This window comes from Bos taurus, chromosome 2, assembly GCF_002263795.3.
Source record: "Bos taurus isolate L1 Dominette 01449 registration number 42190680 breed Hereford chromosome 2, ARS-UCD2.0, whole genome shotgun sequence".
NCBI classification, from domain to species: Eukaryota; Metazoa; Chordata; class Mammalia; order Artiodactyla; family Bovidae; genus Bos; species Bos taurus.
The window spans coordinates 119,870,387-119,888,659 of record NC_037329.1 but is presented as its reverse complement, the minus strand read 5'-3'; the positions used below and the strand labels follow the sequence as shown (position 1 = coordinate 119,888,659).

Below are 18,273 nucleotides of genomic sequence, written 5' to 3'. Positions count from 1 at the left end.
GGGAATTAACTACTGTTTCTATTTTGGTGCATATTTAATTCCTATATCTTCAACACCTTGTATAGTGTCTCAACATAGCAAATCTTCAATGAGTATTTACTAAATGAATGAAGGAAGGAATAATAACACTTTCATGGAAGATGTGACATTTTAGCTGAGTCTCATAGGATAAGTAGGATTCATGTTAGTAGGGATGAAGGGAAGGACACTCTAGGAAGTGGAAAAAGCATATGCAAAGTCTCAGTAGTAGAACAATTCTGTATGAGGCCAAATGAACCGGTCAGCAGAGGTTGAGGGGCTGAAGGATGGCCACGCAATGCGAGAAGGGGCTGGTGGAGGTCTGCGCTGGTCATGCTCTGGAGATTACAGACTTTCGTGGATAATCATAACCCACTGTCCCACTGTAAGAGGATACTAAGTAGTAGTGTAATGGGACCAGATTCAGCTTCTAAAAGTCACCTAACACCACCGGGGAAATGGAAGGAAGAGGCCATAAACAGCCTTTGTCAACCAGGGAGGATGGTGAGTAGGGACAGTGACTGTGGCGATAGGAAAGGAAGAACTGATGAGAGACGCTTGGCAAAGGTAGAGCTGTTATCACTTAGAACTGCCGGGATGTGGCAGGGGTGAGGTGGGCTAGACAGTGAAGATCTGAGTGGTTCAGAGGGATGCTGATGCCATTTCAGATCTGAGGACGGAGGGCTTACCCTCTGGTTGGAGCAGGAGTGTTTTTTTCTGCATCACGAGACGGGAAGGATGACTCCGAAGGGAGGAACTTCAGCAGACCCAGCTGGCTGATCTCTCTGGTTTCCCAGAAGGAAAACTGAAAGTCACCTGGGGGAATCATTGGTCTCGAAGTAGAGAGGAATGGAAGCAAAGTTGGAAGCCAGAACCAAGAATAAAGTTTTTTTTAATACCATTTCACACTTATTTATCTTTATTATTAACTGCAAAGTTCTTCGTTTTTTGGGTTTTTTTTTTTTTGCCACCATACACAGCATGTGAGATCCTCCCCAACCAGTGATAGAACCCGTGCTCCTGAGCTGGGAGCACCATCTTAACCACTGGACTGCGAGGATGTCCAAGAATAAGGGCTTGAAACAAATACATAAGCAACAAATAAAAGGATCCCTCTAAGCAGCACTGAAGGTCCAGCTGAAAAAAGGCAGCCTGGACTGGCACATCCCACAGTGCCCCTACAATGTCTGCTGTTCAGAAAGAGGTGTTAGGTGGGGACTGGAAACACTTCCCCAGAGCCACGAGGAGTGGCCAATGACCTGCAGGGTGTTCTAAGGTGGCGGCTGAGAAGGGCTGACCCCCGCTGAGGTCAGGTCCCGGAAGGTGGGCTGGGGAGCTGCCACACAGCGGAAAGCTCAGCCACACCCTAAAAGCCACTCTTCCCACGTGAGTAAAGATGGTCCAGGAACGAGGAAAGACTCGAGTCCCAAGAACTCTCTGGAATCCATGCATTTCTAGCAGAGAAGACAGAGGAAAAAAAAGAATAGGAAAAAAATTCCCACTTTAAAGGTTTCCTAGATTTTATTCCGAATGAGAGACTGGAGGCTCATTAAAAAGGACAGAGAGATGAGACCTGATTTCTGATTTAGAAGACTCCCTCGGACCGCTGTGTAGGGAGAAGATGAAGTGGGGTAGGAGCCGAAGGTCGGGGGACAGCTGGGAGGCCCCTGGAGTCCAGGTGGAGGAGGGTGGCAGCTTGGAGGCAGTCGTCAGTGCTGACAGTGGTGAGGAAGAGGAGGTGCTGGAGACAAAGCTGAGGTGACTCACTGCTGGCCAGGAGGTGAGGGGTCAGAAGATGACCGGAGTCAACAATGACTGGGGCTGGGGGCTACAGAAGTGGCTGAAAGAGGTGCACCATGGACTGGGGCTGAACTGGGCTCCCCCTGGAGTACATGCTTGCGTTCTGCCTGAGCCAGACAGCACAGCCAGGACACACAGGCTGTGAATTGCTACTGTAACTGCGAGACTCTTCCTTTATTATTCTGACCTCTGACCTGAGATTTTAGGGTTCCCAGGCTTTAGGACTTAGGTATCAAGTTAGATTCATTGTCTGTGACCTTCTTTAAAGTGTAACATTGGTGTTTATTTCCCAAAGGTGACTTCAAATTGAGACACCTCTGATGAGCCAGGGCCTGTGGACATGGTCTCTGTTTTGCAGGAGCTTGGTGCCCAGTGAGACAGACGTGCTGGAGGTAACCAGATATGAGACTGCACTGACATGGTCGGAGAGGATTTCATGGGTCCAGAGCTGGACTTCCAAAGCACAAGGTTCAGTTGGGTGTGTTTCCCTTAGGAAAACATAGAATCAGAGCTATCTAGATCAGAGGACAACACTCTTACCACCAATATGTGAGAAACACGCCAAAAACCAGATCTTTCAGAGTTTTTCATTCTAAAAACCTGAACACTGGCTTAAGGAAACTATTAACATGTATGACACCAAGGTTTCCTAGTAGATACTTAAAAAAATCTACTGGGTGTTTAAAAACAGTTAGAATAGGCTTTCTATAGCTCTACAAAGTAAGGCATTCCAGTAGATGAAGGAAAAAAACAAAACCTTTCTCCACTTCAGCTCCAGGGGAGACTGGCAGCCATGCCTGATGCTGCTGGCCATGCCCCAGCTCCTTTGAAGTCCAAGCCCTTGCACTATGAGAAGCCACCACTGTGTACTAACCAAGTCTCAGGCTTACTGGGTTCTTGATGCGTGCTGCTTTCCTCCTTACCAGCCTTCTCTGACACCCTGTACTAAGCCGCTTCAGTCATGTCTGACTCTTTCAGACTCTATGGACCATTGCTCATCAGGCTCCTTGGTCCATGGGATTCTCCAGGCAAGAATACTGGGGTGGGTTGCCATGCCCTCCTCTAGGGGATTTTCCCAACCCAGGGACTGAATCCATGTCTCTTATGGATTCACTGGCAAGCAGGTTCTTTACCACTAGCACCACCTGGGAAGTTCTCTTTGGCCCCCTGAACCACCCCATCTTTTTTCCCACCCCTCCCTACCAACTCATGAGTTTGGGCAAGCTCTGGGAGATGGTGAAGGATAGGGAAGCCTGGCGTGCTACAGTCCATGGGGTCGCAAAGAGATGGACATGACTGAGTGACTGAACAACAACCCCACCAACTCAGGCTCTCCTTTGCCAGTGTCTTCAACAAACACTAGCTCCTGGACACGAGTTTGGGATCTGAACTCTCATGTATCTTGACTGTGAGCAGGAAGACACTTACTGTCACTACACTCCAGGACTAACTGATCAGGTCAACCCACCGTGTGGCCTCTTGTTCTGAGTAGGATGTTTGACTACAGCATAAGGAGTATGGTTAGTGAGTCTTGCTCCATGACTGTCCCAGGTCCAAAGCCTCACACTTCCTCTTTGACTGGGTTTGCCAGAGGCCCGGCATCCCTTCCTGGACCCTGTGCCTCCTTCACACCTGCTCTCCAGCCCCTCGTGCCAGAAGGCTTGGTCACCAGACACTGCCTCCGACAGAAAACCTACAGACCAACCAAGTTTTCAGAGTCTACCTCTTCCGAGTGCTTCTTTTATGACCCTCATATTTTAGAAGCTTGTTAGATCAGGAAGCTTTTTATTTCTTGGGTCTGACCCTGGCAGGCTTAGTTCAGATTCAAAGTTCTTTTCTGTTGACTCAAGTTAGTTTTCCTCTAACTTTCAGGCTTTTATTTTTCTGTTTAGTTAAACTTTTGCAAAAATAAACATTTATAAAAATATGGAAGTAATACATATTTTCGAAAAACACTAGAAAATACAAAAAAGTAGAAAAAGTTACTCATAGCCTTGCTACCCAAACACAACCATTACTGGCATTCTATTTTATTTCCTTCTGGTCTTTTTCCATTCATTTTTTTTCCCCCATGCAAGTTCCCACTTTCACAGAAATATGATTGCTGGCCTACTGTCTTCACATTTCTTTCTTCGTATTTCAGGTAGTGTTTGCTTCTTAACTCTTAAAAAGGAACTTATTATCAGATATTCAAAGTCACAAAACCCAAATGTTATGTAGGTAACTTGTTTTGATTCCCCTGTGGATTGGAGTGGATTGTCTCTCAATTGGAGACAATCTGGGAAATGAAATTATGAACTAGGTTTTAAATGACACCGAGGCACTAATATTAACTATTAGGTGTGCCAATGGCATTGTGGTTATATAAGGAAATGTCCAAATTTTTTAGAGCCACATATGAAAATATGTATGCATGAAATGACGTGATGTCTATGGTTTGCTTTAAAATGCTTTAGCAAAGAAAAGACGGTTGTTAAATCTAGGAGATAGGGATGGTGGATTTATTGTGCTATTTTCTGCACTTTCATGTATATTTGAAATTTTTCAAAATAAAAATAAAAAAATTAAAGTGGCCACATTTCAAACAGTGAAGTGGTTTTAAAGGCTTGTTAAGAAGAACAGCAGTCCTCTGCCCCTCCCCAGGGGTAACCACTGTCATCTCTCAGTAGATTCTTTTGGTATTTACTTTCACAGTTCTATACAATCTGCCGGATTACTTCTTCTTGATTTTTCAGTTTTAGGCATCATTCACAAACTTTTTCACTATAGAAGGGGCAAATTAACTCTTCTTGCCACACATGCTCCCTTCCCCCAACCACACACACACACGTAAGCATTCCCAGGCCCTCATCCTACCAATAAAATTACATAATCACTATGAGAATTAACTATTACAACTATGTAAATACTCAAGGTTACTATTCTTCCCTATACAGCTTTTTATTTTTAGTGAAATTAGTAACTGTTTTGTTTCAATTTGGTTGGTTTTTCTGTCTGCTCTGTACATTAATCCACTTCAAGCTTTCCATCAATTGTTTAAAACAGTGGTTCTTGAAGTACGGTCTATGGACTCCACTCAGGGATCCATGAGGTCAAAACTATTTTCGTAATAGTATTAATACTAAGGCATCAGGTGGCCTTTTCTGTGTATGTTCCATTTATATTGATGGCCCAGAAGCACTGGTGGGGAAAACTGTTGATGCTTGGCATGAATCACACAACAGCAAGTGCTGCCAGAGGTCAGGGTCTCGTCACTGGCTCACACTGACAGGAAAGTAAAAACCTCCTTCACTTAAGCATGTTCCTGATGAAGCGGTAAGGAACTTACCGCGTTTATTGCTTTTACTGTGGCTCAACTCTTGTGTACTTGTCTTTTCCACTTAGCAGCATGGCCAAGTATGACGGCTGTCTTGGGGAAAAGCACTTACATACTTTGTAGTGAGGTGAAATGACCATCTTTTTTTACAGAACACCATTTTTACTTGGAGGAAGAATGACACATTATGGTTATCTGGCACGTCAAGAAAAACAACGAACGTTATCCATTGCTAATGATAAAATTCAAGCTGTCATAAAAATTAGAATTTTGGAAACCTTGTATCATATACCCATGTAAATGATACATGTTTTCCAATACTTAGACTTGTCTAGGATCTGTAGACAAGTAGACACTAATAAATGTGACTTTTTAATATAATGAAATGTGTCCACATTTAAAAAATCAGACTACTAGTCTGAAAATACCAGCCAGTTCAGTCACTTAGTCGTGTCTGACTCTGCAACTCCATGGACTGCAGCACACCAGGCTTCCCTGTCCTTCATGGCTGAGTTTGCTCAAACTCATGTCCACTGAGCCAGTGATGCCTTCCAGCCCTCTCATCCTCTGTTGCCCCCCTTTCCTCTTGCCCTCAATCTTTCCCAGCATCAGGGTCTTTTCCAATGAGTCAGTTCTTCCCATCAGGTAGCCAAAGTATTGGACCTTTAGCTTCAGCATCAGTCCTTCCAATGAATATTCAGGATTGATTTCCTTTTAGATTGACTGGTTTGATCTCCTTGCAGTCCAAGGGACTCTCAAGAGTCTTCTCCAACCCACAGTTCAAAAGCATCAATTCTTTGGTGCTCAACCTTCTTTATGGTCCAACTCTCACATCTATACGTGACTATTGGATAAAAAATCACGCATGAATAAAAATCCATTCAAAGTGTAAAACAGATGGATAGATTTTAATGTAACCCAGTATAAAAGTTCAAGTTGATGTGGTGTTGGTCTACTGGGGCTGCCATAACAAAATACCATAGACCGGGGAGCTTGAACAATTTCTTTCTCATAGTTCTGGAGGCTGGGAAATCCAAGACCAAGATGGCAGTCAATTCAGTTTCTGGTGCCAGCTTTCTTCCTGACTTGCAGATGGTCACCTTCTGACCTGCTCCAATCTGATCCCCTGTTTTCTGCATCTGCATAGAGCTGGTACCCTGGGAATTTTCTTCACCATCATCTAGGTCAGGGGTCAACAAATTATGGTCTGTGGGCCAAATTCAGTCAGTCACTTGTTTTTAAGAGAAGTTTTAGTGGGTCACAGCCTGCTCACATTATTTATATAGTCTTCTTTCATGAGTAACTCTAACAGACCACATGGTGTCCAAAAACAGGTTTACTAACTGGTCCCCGACAAGGAAGTCTGGTGACTTGTGATCTAGGTAAGTCTTTCACTTCTTTATTGTATGGGTTTATTAGTTTCCCGAGTCCCATGTCTTCCTCCTTCCTGATTTACTCTTTCTTCTTGGTGAAAGCTTCCTGAGAAAGGGTATGTAAGATGAACATTTTTTGTTTGAGACCTTGCAAGTCTGAAAATGTCCTTTCCTACTCTCACATTATATCGATGGCTTAGTTAGGTACAGCATTTTAGCACGGAGGTCACAGTCTTCCAGAAATTAGAGAACTTGGCTTCATTGTCATCTAACTTCTAGGGTTCTAACAAAAAAGTCTGAAGTTTTTTCTGAGTTCTGATCTACTGTATGAGCCTCTTTCTTTCTTTTTTATTCTTCTTCTTAGCAGCCTATAGGATCTTTTCTTTATCCTCAGTGCTCTGAAATTCTATGGCAATGTGGCTTGGAGACAGTGTTCCCATTACCGTGCTGGGCAGTGCGCTCTTTTGGCCTGGAGGGTCACACCCTGTGGTGATGGGGCATCTCTCTGAATGATCGTGTTGATGATTTCTTCTTTCTCTGTTCCCTATTTCTGGAATGGTCACTGAATAGATGTTGGATATCTTGGACTGGTGCTCTACTTTTCTGTCTTATTCTGGGACAATTTTTCAACTTTATCTTCCAATCTGAACCCTGAGACTTCATTTCTTCTATCATGTTTTTAATTTCATGCTGTTAATGGAATTTTTAAAAAAGAGCTCCTCCCCCTGCCCCCTTCTGAATGTTTCTTTTTCAAAGTACCTAGATCTTGTAGTATAGATACTTTCTTTTAGAAAGGGACTCTCTGAGGATACAAAAAAGTTTCTTCTCCTTATGTGTTGTTAGTCATTCAGTCATGTCTGACTCTTTTGCAACCCCATGGACTGTAGTCTGCCAAGCTCCTCTGTCCATGGGATTTCCCAGGCAAGAATACTAGAGCGGTAGCCACTTCCTCCTCCATTCCTTGTGTAGTTTGTTTTGCTCCAGTTGTTCCCCACTTGTTTACTTTGGTTTTCCTGTTCCATGTTAGAGGCTTTCCTCTTGTCTCTATACAGGAGAGTGAAATGTGAAAAGGCTGATTTTTAGTGAAATCCTAAAAAGCTCTGCTTGAGTGGGTGGAGCTTGTTGTCCACAGAGTTTACTGTAGGGAAATACAGCTGGGCTGCTGGTTGGGAAATCCTTGAGGTTTTTATCTTTAAATCTTCACCACTCAGATTCCTCAGAGAAAGATTTTCCTATCTTCTGAGTCAAGGGTATAGGCTTGGCTACTAGAATTCTGAGGTTGCTGGGGAAGAAAAGATGGGCCTCTTAATGTTTGGTGTGCCAGCGTTCACTCAGCCTCATGCAGTGGGTCATGACCACAGCTGTGTTTGGTGGCCCCCAGTTCAGCATCCTTTCCTTTATCCTGTCTTGGGGACAAATTTCTGATCTTCTACTAGGTTATGGAAGCGACAACCTTTTAAAGTAAACCTTCAACCAATACAGTTAGTCTCCTCTTCGCCCACCTCTCCCCTACTTCCCAGAGATAGCTGCTGCTGTCAATTTCTGAACTTCTTCAGGGTTCTTCTGTGTAAACTGGGTTGTTTCTTGGCTTTCACTATTGTTGGCTCAGGATTTGGCTTTCTCGGGACTGCTAAGTCAGTTACCACTCATCCATCTGCTTCCCGGCTTCCAAATTTTTGTTGCTGTTGTCTCCTCTCCCATTCTCTTTGTCCTTGTGGGTTTATGTCTTTAAAAAAAATCTCTTCACTGTTGTTTTAGTGAGGTTTTGGGAGGGAATGAAAGTAAATGTGGGCATTTGATCCTCCATCTTTATTTGGAACCTCTTTACAATTAAATATCTTTTTTTTTTTAACTTCTATTTAATATTACAGCATAAACAGTTCCCATGTTCTTACACGGTCTCCATAATAGCTTTAGAAATTGTGCAGCACTGCACTGAGCTGGTACCATAGCTTCCCCAATCATTACCCTATTTTCAGAAGTTCAGTGTTGCTTCTGTTGTGGGGGAGGTGCCTAGTTTCTTCTGGAGTCATCTTTCATTTATCTGTCTCATTTATTCCCTATATTTAGGGAATGGCTCCTGACATCCTGCTCCCCTCTGCTCTCAGTCCATGGTTTCGTCGCCTTGGGCCTTGATTACAGCACGACCTCATGCAAATTTTGTTCCTCTTCAAACAGCACCATGATGCAGCACCCATCTTTCTTTTTTAAAAAAGATTTATTTAATCAGTTTTGGCTGTGTTGGGTCTTCGTTACTACACATGGGCTTTCTCTAGGTGCGGTGCGCAGGCTTCTCACTGCAGTGGCTTCTCTTGTTGTGGAGCACAGGCTCTTGGGCACACACAGGCTTAGCTGCTCTGCAGCATGTGCAATCTTCCCGGACGAGGGAGTGAGCCCATGTACCCTGCACTGGCAGGTGGATTCTTAACCACTGGACCACCAGGGAAGTCACAGCACTAATCTAAAATGTATCCTTTCTCATGACACTTCAGAGGAACCCTAACAGCCATCATTCATGGGGCCTGGCATTTGCAGGTCCCCATGGTTTGAGTCCACCTCACCTACCCAAACTCGCCACCCTTTCCCCAAATGACCCCCTTCACCCCGTCTGCTCTCCTAACTGCAGCCGGGGCCTGCCCACTGTCCCCTTCACGGACACCCTCTGCTGCGCGAGGCCTCCCCCACGGGACTCTGCTTACACCGTTTCTTCCTTCACGTGACACACTGAAAACCACTGAGGTTCAGCCTTCTAAACAGACTGAGAGCTTTTCTCCCATGTCCTCCTTGCTGGGGAGGCTCCTTCGCTGCCCTCTTCCTCCCACCACGGGGCTCCAGACCAACGCCAGGAACACGGTGGGTGCTTATGAGGAAGTCACCAAACAGAAGGGACATGTGTGTTAAGTCCTTACCTTGCCCTTCGGAGTTAGCGTCCAGATCACGGAGAAGGTCAGCTTGTCAGTCATGGGATTGAGGCTACACAGCTCTTCACACAGCAGCCTGGGAAGCATCGGGACAACCTATGGACAGGGAACAGGCTATGAGTGGCTTTGCCAGATTTGCAGCAGTTACCTGCCAGCAGAGAAGCAGCCCAGGGAGGGGGGGTTCCTTCCGGGGAATAGCCTGAGCTTCCAGAGTGAGATGAACATGGTGGAAGCTCTTTTCCCTGAAAATTCAGCAGAAAGACCACATTATCTGATACTTTTCCGTGAGGCTTTAACATTACATGGGAATGTGAACCGGAAAGCTGAGAACTGGTAATACAGGGAAAAATACATGATAGCAATAAAAAAAATAACTACATTTACTATATACTAAAATTGAAGCTCAAGACTCAAGAATGACTTGTACTTTTGGATATAACTATCTCAGTTCAATGGTATACCCTCTTCAATTAAAAAAAAAAGAAATCCTCTTCAACGTACTTTCAAATGATGACTTACAGCCATCCTGGAATGTTATTTGTTTTCTCTAAAATTCCAAAGACAAAATGAGTGGCTCTTCCTGGATGTCCTGAGGATACTTCTGACTGTCTCCCTCCTGCCTTTAAATCTTTTCTTTCTCCCATAGTTTTGATTAATGACATCGACTCCCATCCACCTCCCAAACTAAAAACAGCCGTATTAACAGATGTTTACCCAGCACACTTACTGCAGGCCTCCAGGATGTGCAGTGTCAGGCACAGGGAGCACTGTAACGGAGCGGCAGCTGTGCACTAGCTGAGGTCAAGTTAGCTAGTCAAGATCCTTCCTCAGCAAAAGCAAAACAAACCCCAGTGGTATCTTACTCTGTGTGAAGAGTATTTGGACATTTATTCTGTTTTAATACGTTACAGTAACCTTTGATATGGAAAAGCCCACACCAGTAACAAAAAATGGTAGTAACTATATGGCATTACTCAGCATTATTCTGAAGGATGCTGAATCTTTTGTATATAAAAACCTAATGACCACCTGAAGACTTCTGGTAACAGCTTTTTTTTAAAACCTTAATTTTATTTATTTATTTAATCTTGGGACACAGTCTTCATTGCTGTGTGGGCTTTCTCTAGTTGTGGTGGGTGGGCTTCTCATTGCAGTGGCTTCTTTTGTTGCAGAACACAGGCTCTAGTGCACAGACCCAACAGTTGTGGCAGATGGGCTCAGCTGCTCCACAGCGCGTGGGATCTTCCTGAATCACGGACTGAACCTACGTCTACTGTACTGGCAGGCAGGCTCTTTACCACTGAGCCACCAGGGAAGCCCAAAAGCTTTTTATAAGGCACCTACTTTTGAAAAAATGTTCTTGCTATTGTTTCTGAACCATCTGTTCAGATGACACTGTATTTTCTTTGTTAACTTGTTTAATGAGTATTCAAAAGTGATCTAAATAATTAACATTTTCTTGCATGCATTGAGTGCTTTGCAAAATAACACTTATTAACCTGCATAAATGTACTATAAAAATGGAGAAAATTTTAATACCATATTGTCTCAGGATTGAATTGTAAAGATTTCACATAATTTCAGCCTTTGGACTAGGCTATGGACTGAATCATGTCTCCCCCACCCCCTAATTCCTACATTGAAGCCCTAACCCTCAATGTGACTGTACCCAATACAGTCACCTCCCAAAGGTGGGGTCTTTAGGTGTAATTAAGGTTAAATGAGGTCATAAGGGTGGGGCCCTGATCTGATAAGTAGAGAAGTCATTCGTGGCTCCCTGCCCTGCACACACACAGAAAGAAAGCCTTGTGAAGACCCACACAGCCCTACACAAGCCAGGAAGAGAGTCTCCACTAGGAACTGAACTGGCCAGCACCTTCTTCTAGGACTTCCAGCCTTCAGAACTGTGAAAAAAAAATGCTCAGTCTATGGTATACTGTATGGCGGCCCAAGCTGAGTAAAACAGAGTAAATCGAGTTTGTTGAGTGAGCATTGTTGGGTTCTTCTCTGCACTGCATTACCAGACAATTATACCAACTGGTAGCTCAGCTGGTAAAGAATCCACCTGCAATGCAGGAGACCCCGGTTCCAATTCCTGGGTTGGGAAGAGCCCCTGGAGAAGGGACAGGCCACCCACTCCAGTATTCTTGGGCTTCCCTGGTGGCTCAGATGTTAAAGAATGTGCCTGCAATGTGAGAAACCCGGGTTCAATTCCTTAGCTGGGAAGATCCCTTAGAGGAGGGCATGGTAACCCACTCCAATATTCTTACTTGGAGAATTCCATGGACACAGGAGCCTGGCGGGCTACAGTCCATGGGCTCGAAAAGAGTCAGACACAACTGAGTGACTAAGCACAGCACACCATTTCAGTAGCAAGCTGCTCGCCCTGCATGCTTGCAGTCCAAGCTTAGTACCTTTTTTTCTTTTACAGAGAGTTAGTATTTCTTCTCCCACTCCAGTACTCTTGCCTGGAAAATCCCATGAACGGAGGAGCCTGGTAGGCTGCAGTCCATGGGGTCGCTAAGAGTTGGGTACGACTGAGCGACTTTACTTTCACGCACTGGAGAAGGAAATGGCAACCCACTCCAGTGTTCTTGTCTGGAGAATCCCAGGGACGGGGGAGCCTGGTGGGCTGCTGTCTATGGGGTCGCACAGAGTCAGACGCAACTGAAGCGACTTAGCAGCAGCAGCAGTATTTTTTCTAAGGGTTCAAGGCAGTATCTTTTTTCAATCATACAGCTGAACATCTGAGAATGTAACATATTTCCTGACTTTGTGTTTTAGTGTTTGTGAAAAGAAAGTCATTGCAACTAAATGCAACGTGGTACCCTGGACTGAACCCTGGAACAGAAAGATAATTGGTGGAAAGACTGGGGAAATCCAAATAAAGTATGGATTTAGTTAATAGCAATGTTCCAATGTCAACTTTTCAGTTATGACAAATGTACCATGGTAATGTAAGATGTTAGGAAGGGGTGGAGGGAGCTGGGTGTGTGGTATACGGGACCTCTCTGTACTATCTTTGCAACTTTTCTGTAAATTTAAATTTATTACAAAAACAGAAGAGTTTATAAAAAGAAGGCCACCGGTTTTCATTACTTGATCTCATAACTGTTATAAATCTTTGACGGTCATTGTGACTGGTGTGAGGTTGTTATACATTTAAATGTGGAAGAAGTTTATGTTAATGAAATACAATCTATTTTTACATACTGGAGATTGGGGTTAAGATTTGATTTGCAAAAAGGGCTTTACCACTAAAAAAACAAAAAAGACAGACATAGGGGTCTTGCCCTGTGTAATTTGGGAAACCTAGTGTAATTCCGAGTCTTGGCTCTGTCATTAGTAAACTAATATTGGAGATGCTCAAAGTCAGCCCACTGGGCACCCCACGGTCTGCCGGGTCCCTCAGTCCTCCCAGGGGACCTTCCTTCTTCATAAGCCTTTGCCTTGGGCCCCTCCAGTAACCAGAGCCCCGGACCTGCCTGCTGCTCCACTCGTGCACCTGTGGTTCCCTCTTTCTGGAGCACCTTTCTGAGAGTTTCGCATGTGGCCGACTTTTGTACATCCTTTAAGATTCAGCTCATCAGCATCTCTGAAACAGTTATCCAGATTCCCCTAGGGGGACCAGGCACTGTGTTTTATACCTCCCTCCGACCTGCTCCTGTTCTTTCCAAAAGGACTTGAGGCAGTTCTGAACTGTCACTCACTGTATCCCCCTGAGCTCTCATAACGCATCTACGGCTCTTGCTCTCAGCCTAATTGCTCCTTTATGTGACTCTCCTCTCCACTAGACCACGGAATCTTCAGGAATGAGGACTGTTTCTGTCTCTCTGTCCAGCGCTTTGACACACAGCAGGCACTTACAGTTTACAAATGAATGGCTGACTTTTGCCCAGAAAACAAATCACCTATTTTTGTCTATGTTAATTAACTGTTTATCATTATCACATGAAACATTTTATGAACTACATAGTAAACTTCCACTTAAACATCTGTACTTAATAAGCTGATAGGCAGCTAATATTTTAAGTGTATGATAAGCCTGCTTCCCAGGTGGTGCTGGTAGTAAAGAATCCACTTGCCAGTGCAGGAGGCCAGGGTTGGATCCCTGGGTCGGGAAGATCCCCTGGAGAAGGAAATGGCAACTCAATCCAGTATTCTTGCCTGGAAAACCCCATGGACAGAGGGGCCTGGTAGGCTATTGTCCCTGGAGATGCAAAGGGTTGAACATGACTGAGCACACATTATTATTATTATTGTTATTGTTATTAAACTGTTCTGGCTATTCTCGCTTAAAAACTATCGGTACACTCAGCAGCTGACCAAGGTTATAAACACTGCTTGATATCCTATGTCTTACACAGAGGAAAACAAGCTAAACATTAAAACTTTTGGGGTAGTATAATTATGCCTAATTTTTAAAGGGCATTCCTTTCAATAAGCTTTCACTAGATCTTAAGGCAGGATTCAGGTGGACTTCTGAGAAAACAGTCTTTATATCCATATAGTTTTGTATAGACAGTTATTTCCGAAAAGCAAAGGAATGAAGATGTTACAAGCACATCCGTGGTTCGGCATGTCAGGGCCTCTCATAAACTGGGCCTGTTCTCCGCCCGTGGTGCTGGGACTGCCCCGCGGCGCACGGCACGTGTGTCGAGTGCGCAGCACGTCAGGGACCTTGTGGGAGGGAGGCTGAGACAGCCACTCGGAAAGTGGCTTCTGCACGTACCAGTTCTGTTGCTTCGGGGGAGACTCGCCTAGACAGCATAGTGGTCCCCACACTTGGCTACTTGAGACCTGCCACGGTCCTGGAGAGACCCTGGGGTAGGGTGCTAAGTACAGGACACAATGTCTGACTGGAAAAGAGAAGTGAGTGCTCGAGCAGGTGAGAAACCGCTGACCGTCACCAGCATCTTGTGAACGCATAGGCATCCCTCATCCCTGGAGTTTTCCACAGTGTCTTTTTCAGCTTCATTACTCAGTGTGGCCCACGTGGAGAGTTCCTTCTAAGTTCTCAAACGCTCTCACTTTCCCTGTCCCAACTCTACAGATCCACAAGTCCTCTGACAGTCTTGCACAGGTCCTGGCTGAACAATGATGGAGAAAATAACCAAGAGGGGCGGGTCCTCCCCCCCTACTCCATCCAATTAGCTCCGGGTCCCACAAGTTGTGCATTCAAAATCTCTCTGAGTCTTTTCCTCTCCCTCTTCTGCTGTTCGAATGTGGAACCTTCGTCTGTCTTGGGACATATCCTAAGTATCCTAAACCATCAGCAGAGTTCGAGAGTTGAAATTACTCTGGGTAAGATTTCCATATCATTTTCCAGACTTTCAAATCTTCTTACTAAATTCCACCCAGTGATAATCTGCAATCCTATTTACATTGGGACACATTGTCTTTATCTCCCCCAATGGCTGATGAGCTGAATTCAGAAATTTTATTTTTTTGCTCATCCCGCTAATGAGCAAAGGCCCAAACATCATCATGAAGGCCAAGAGGTCTTCAGTATAAGCCTGCATCCTCCATGTGCAGCGGCCAGGAGCTCTCAAGAGGAAGCCGGCAGAGGGCCCACAGAATCCATCTCCAAAGAGATGGCAGAGCTGACAGGGGATGCTAACCTCTCCCACGTACCTGGCCATGCTCTGCTGTGGGATGTGATTGCTAGATTGGGAGGAGACGAGTCTGGGGGCGGATGTGAATGCTCCTTGTTCAGGATGTTCCTCAACCACCAGGCTGAAGACATCTACTGCTCTATTCTCTGGGGTCCAGTTGGATACCACTGCGGTGCTCAACTCGCCTATGATTCTGTGAGCAAAGATCTCTCTCTGTTTTGGGGTGGTTACTCAAAGCCTCAAGGGGCCATGACTGAGGGGAGGGGCCCTCGTACCGATAAGTACCTTTCTGCTCTGTCTCACTGTTCCTCAACCACACAGTGGCTAAGGTGATTTTTTATCTTAGTCAAAGGAGATGATGTCACTTCCTTGCTTGACCGCAAGATGAAACCCAAGCTCCCTGGTCTGCCTTTGAAACTTCATCTCTTGGCTCCCCCTGCAGTTCATACCCCAGCAATTCCAAACTACGTACTGTTCCTTGGATGTTCCATGCTTTCTCTAACCTCTAATTGAGATGCTCTCTCCAACCACTTTTGTCTACCAAGGAATTTTCTACTCACAATTTGAAACACTGCTCAAAAATCAATTGATGAAGCCTTCCTGGCTCTTAAAAAGTTTCCTCTCCCACCACCAGTCCAGGGAGAGACAGTTCCTCTCTCCTCTGATGCTCCCTCTCTGCGGAGCACTTCCACACCCACAGGCAGTGCAGGGTACTGTCACTGTTCCCTGCCTACCTCCCCTGACCACCCAGGGCAAGAGCAGCCTCTCTCTTGTCTTTCCAGACCTGGTACACAGCCAGTACTCAACAAATGCTAACTGGTGACACTTCAGGCAGCAGAAAAGGAAAGGGGCTTAAAGGGTGCTAAGTCTTCTTACGCCTGTTTCAGGGCCAGAATCAAAGCTGGGTCAGGGCAGATCTTAAAAGCCGGTTACAGGAAAAAAGGACACTGAAGATCCCACACTGACTTTCTAAGCATTGTGGACCAGGGCTTAGGACAGTGGAGAGAAATGGATCACTTAGGTAAATTGCCCAAGGCAGCTGGGTGGGGGTACCATCGAGACTATAAAATCTTCTGTTAGCCTCACAGAGCAGAAACATCTGCTAAAGCCACAGCGGGCAGGCTGGCCAAGTTCAGCAATGGGTTAGCCAGGACAGCCCTGTGACCAGCGGAAAGGGCCACAGACGGGGGAGAATCAATCATCTAGGAAAAAAGGAACAGGAAGGACTAGCCGTGATACAGGGGTCACAACAGCTCGCAGGGGGCAGATGGCAACGCCCACTGGGGGTTCTCCAGCGCCGGGTGGGGTACGGGGGTGGAGGCAGGCTGCAGGGGCTTCTTCTGCCCCTTTTACCCCAGGCCTCTGCCAGCTCCCAAACCTCTCTCCCACCGGCAGTGCCCACTGGCTATGAGAGCCTGAGAACTTGGTGAGTTTTTCCTCCTGTTCTCTCAGGACTTCGAGGTTTTAACGATAAGGTACATTCAGCTAGCTCCCCACTCACAGGCTGAAATGACTTACAGCGAAGAGATAATTCATCTGCCAGCCAACATCTCTGCTTAAAGAGTTTTCTTTTTCATATCAACACTTCCATGAATTCTGAATTTGATCAACTCTTTGCTCCACAGTTTGACATTAACAAAACATCAACACTCTGACAACCTGCTGGGGTCATAAAGGAACATCTTAAAACTCTTTGGACTCCATATTAAGACGGGCTTCCAATCCCCATCTTTGATCTCTATTATAAAGCAGTACCAATAAAATATCGTAGAGATTTATGGGAGAACTTTCATTTGAGCTGTTTCACACCTAAAATAACACAAGTGCTTGAGCCAACAGGCAGAAAATTTAGGTTTAGGTTTCAACTGTTTAGGTTTTATTTTAAAAACTTCTTCACTTATTTTTTAAACATTACCTTAAATTCTATTATTGCCTTGTATTTCCCTCTCAGAGAAAATAGCTTGGGGATATTAAGTAGCTAGCTGTCACATCCTTCTGAGCAGGACAAGACTAAGCTGAGATAGACAGTTGTCCCGTATCCTAACAGATATCTATCTTTTGTCAAAAAGAGTGCTTTTTCATAGGATTTAAATACAATATACAAATTTATCTTTCCTTCTAAGTGTACCCTAATGTTAACGAGTAACTAAATCTGTATTAGTGTGAGTAAAATCCCAACAAAAAGAATTTCATGTATAAGATAGTATGGTGATATCTGAGGCTTCCCAGGTGGTGCCAGTGGTAAAGAATCCACCTGCCAGTGCAGGAGACATAAGAGACGCGGGTTTGATCCCTGGGTCGGGGAGATCCCCTAAAGGAGGGCATGGCAACCCATTTCAGTATTCTTGCCTGGAGAATCCCCATGGACTCCACATGGAGCCTGGCAGGCTACAGGGCCATAGGGTTGCAAAGAGTGGGACATGATTGAAGCAACTTAGAATGCATGCACATGATGCTAATCTGGACAGTAACATAGTATCTGGACCCAAGATCTATTTCACTGAAGACTATCCTAATCTATGGGAGAATTTCCCAAATCAAGCTTCGACTATAATGCTGACGTCAGTTACTTATAGGTGAGTAACATGGAATGAAAAGAGACTGATGCCACCTTCCCTACAGATGGTATGCCCTCCCCCACCCCCCAACACACACACTCTGCCCCAGTCTGATGAACTTGAGAGAGAGAGAAACGATTTTGCCAAATGAGACAGAGGGAACCTGGGTGGGGGGTGGGGAGAGCAGCAGCTTTGAAGCAGACGTTTATAGGCAAAGTCAAGTGAAAACAGCAGAAAAGTTCCTGGACACGGTCCTTTAAGAAACACAAATGAGTAGGAAGAAAGGTCAGAGCAGTAGTTCAAAGGAATCAGAAAGCACAGCTGCTGCTGCCCAAGGCTGCGGCCGGCACCACTCACGAATGCCAAGCTTGGGGGCAGGGTCCAGCAGCAGGAGCCCTCCCTCCACTCAGCTCCTGGCCTTTCAGGGCCAAGAAGCCCCAACTCTGCAGTCCCAGAGAGAAATGCTAGAACGGTGACAGTCACAAAACCAAAGGAAAGAGAAGAGCAAAGGAAACAGGCTGATTAGTTACTTAACTCAATTTTCATTTTCTGAATTTGAAATGTAATTCCTGGCTATAAAAAGGAGAGTGTGGCTGCTAGATAAGAGAAAGCCATCTGCTTGGAATAAGAACTTCTAGTTGGGTCAAAACTTCTTAAACATTTGAATCTATA

The 18,273-nt window shown here is 45.0% G+C and overlaps 1 protein-coding gene across 7 annotated transcripts in view; it reads right to left on the bottom strand.

The window, feature by feature from the left end:
* DIS3L2 (DIS3 like 3'-5' exoribonuclease 2) overlaps nt 1-18,273 on the bottom strand; it is a 361,295-nt gene that overhangs the window by 103,095 nt on the left and 239,927 nt on the right. For all 7 annotated transcript variants that reach the window (XR_009490563.1, XM_025001739.2, XM_059874524.1 and 4 more), the window contains exon 12: nt 9,417-9,524. Coding sequence is in view for 6 of the 7 variants with exons in the window: in XM_025001739.2 (XP_024857507.1) it covers nt 9,417-9,524 (108 nt within the window). In the remaining variant the exon portion in view is untranslated. The remainder of the gene's footprint in view (nt 1-9,416; nt 9,525-18,273) is intronic.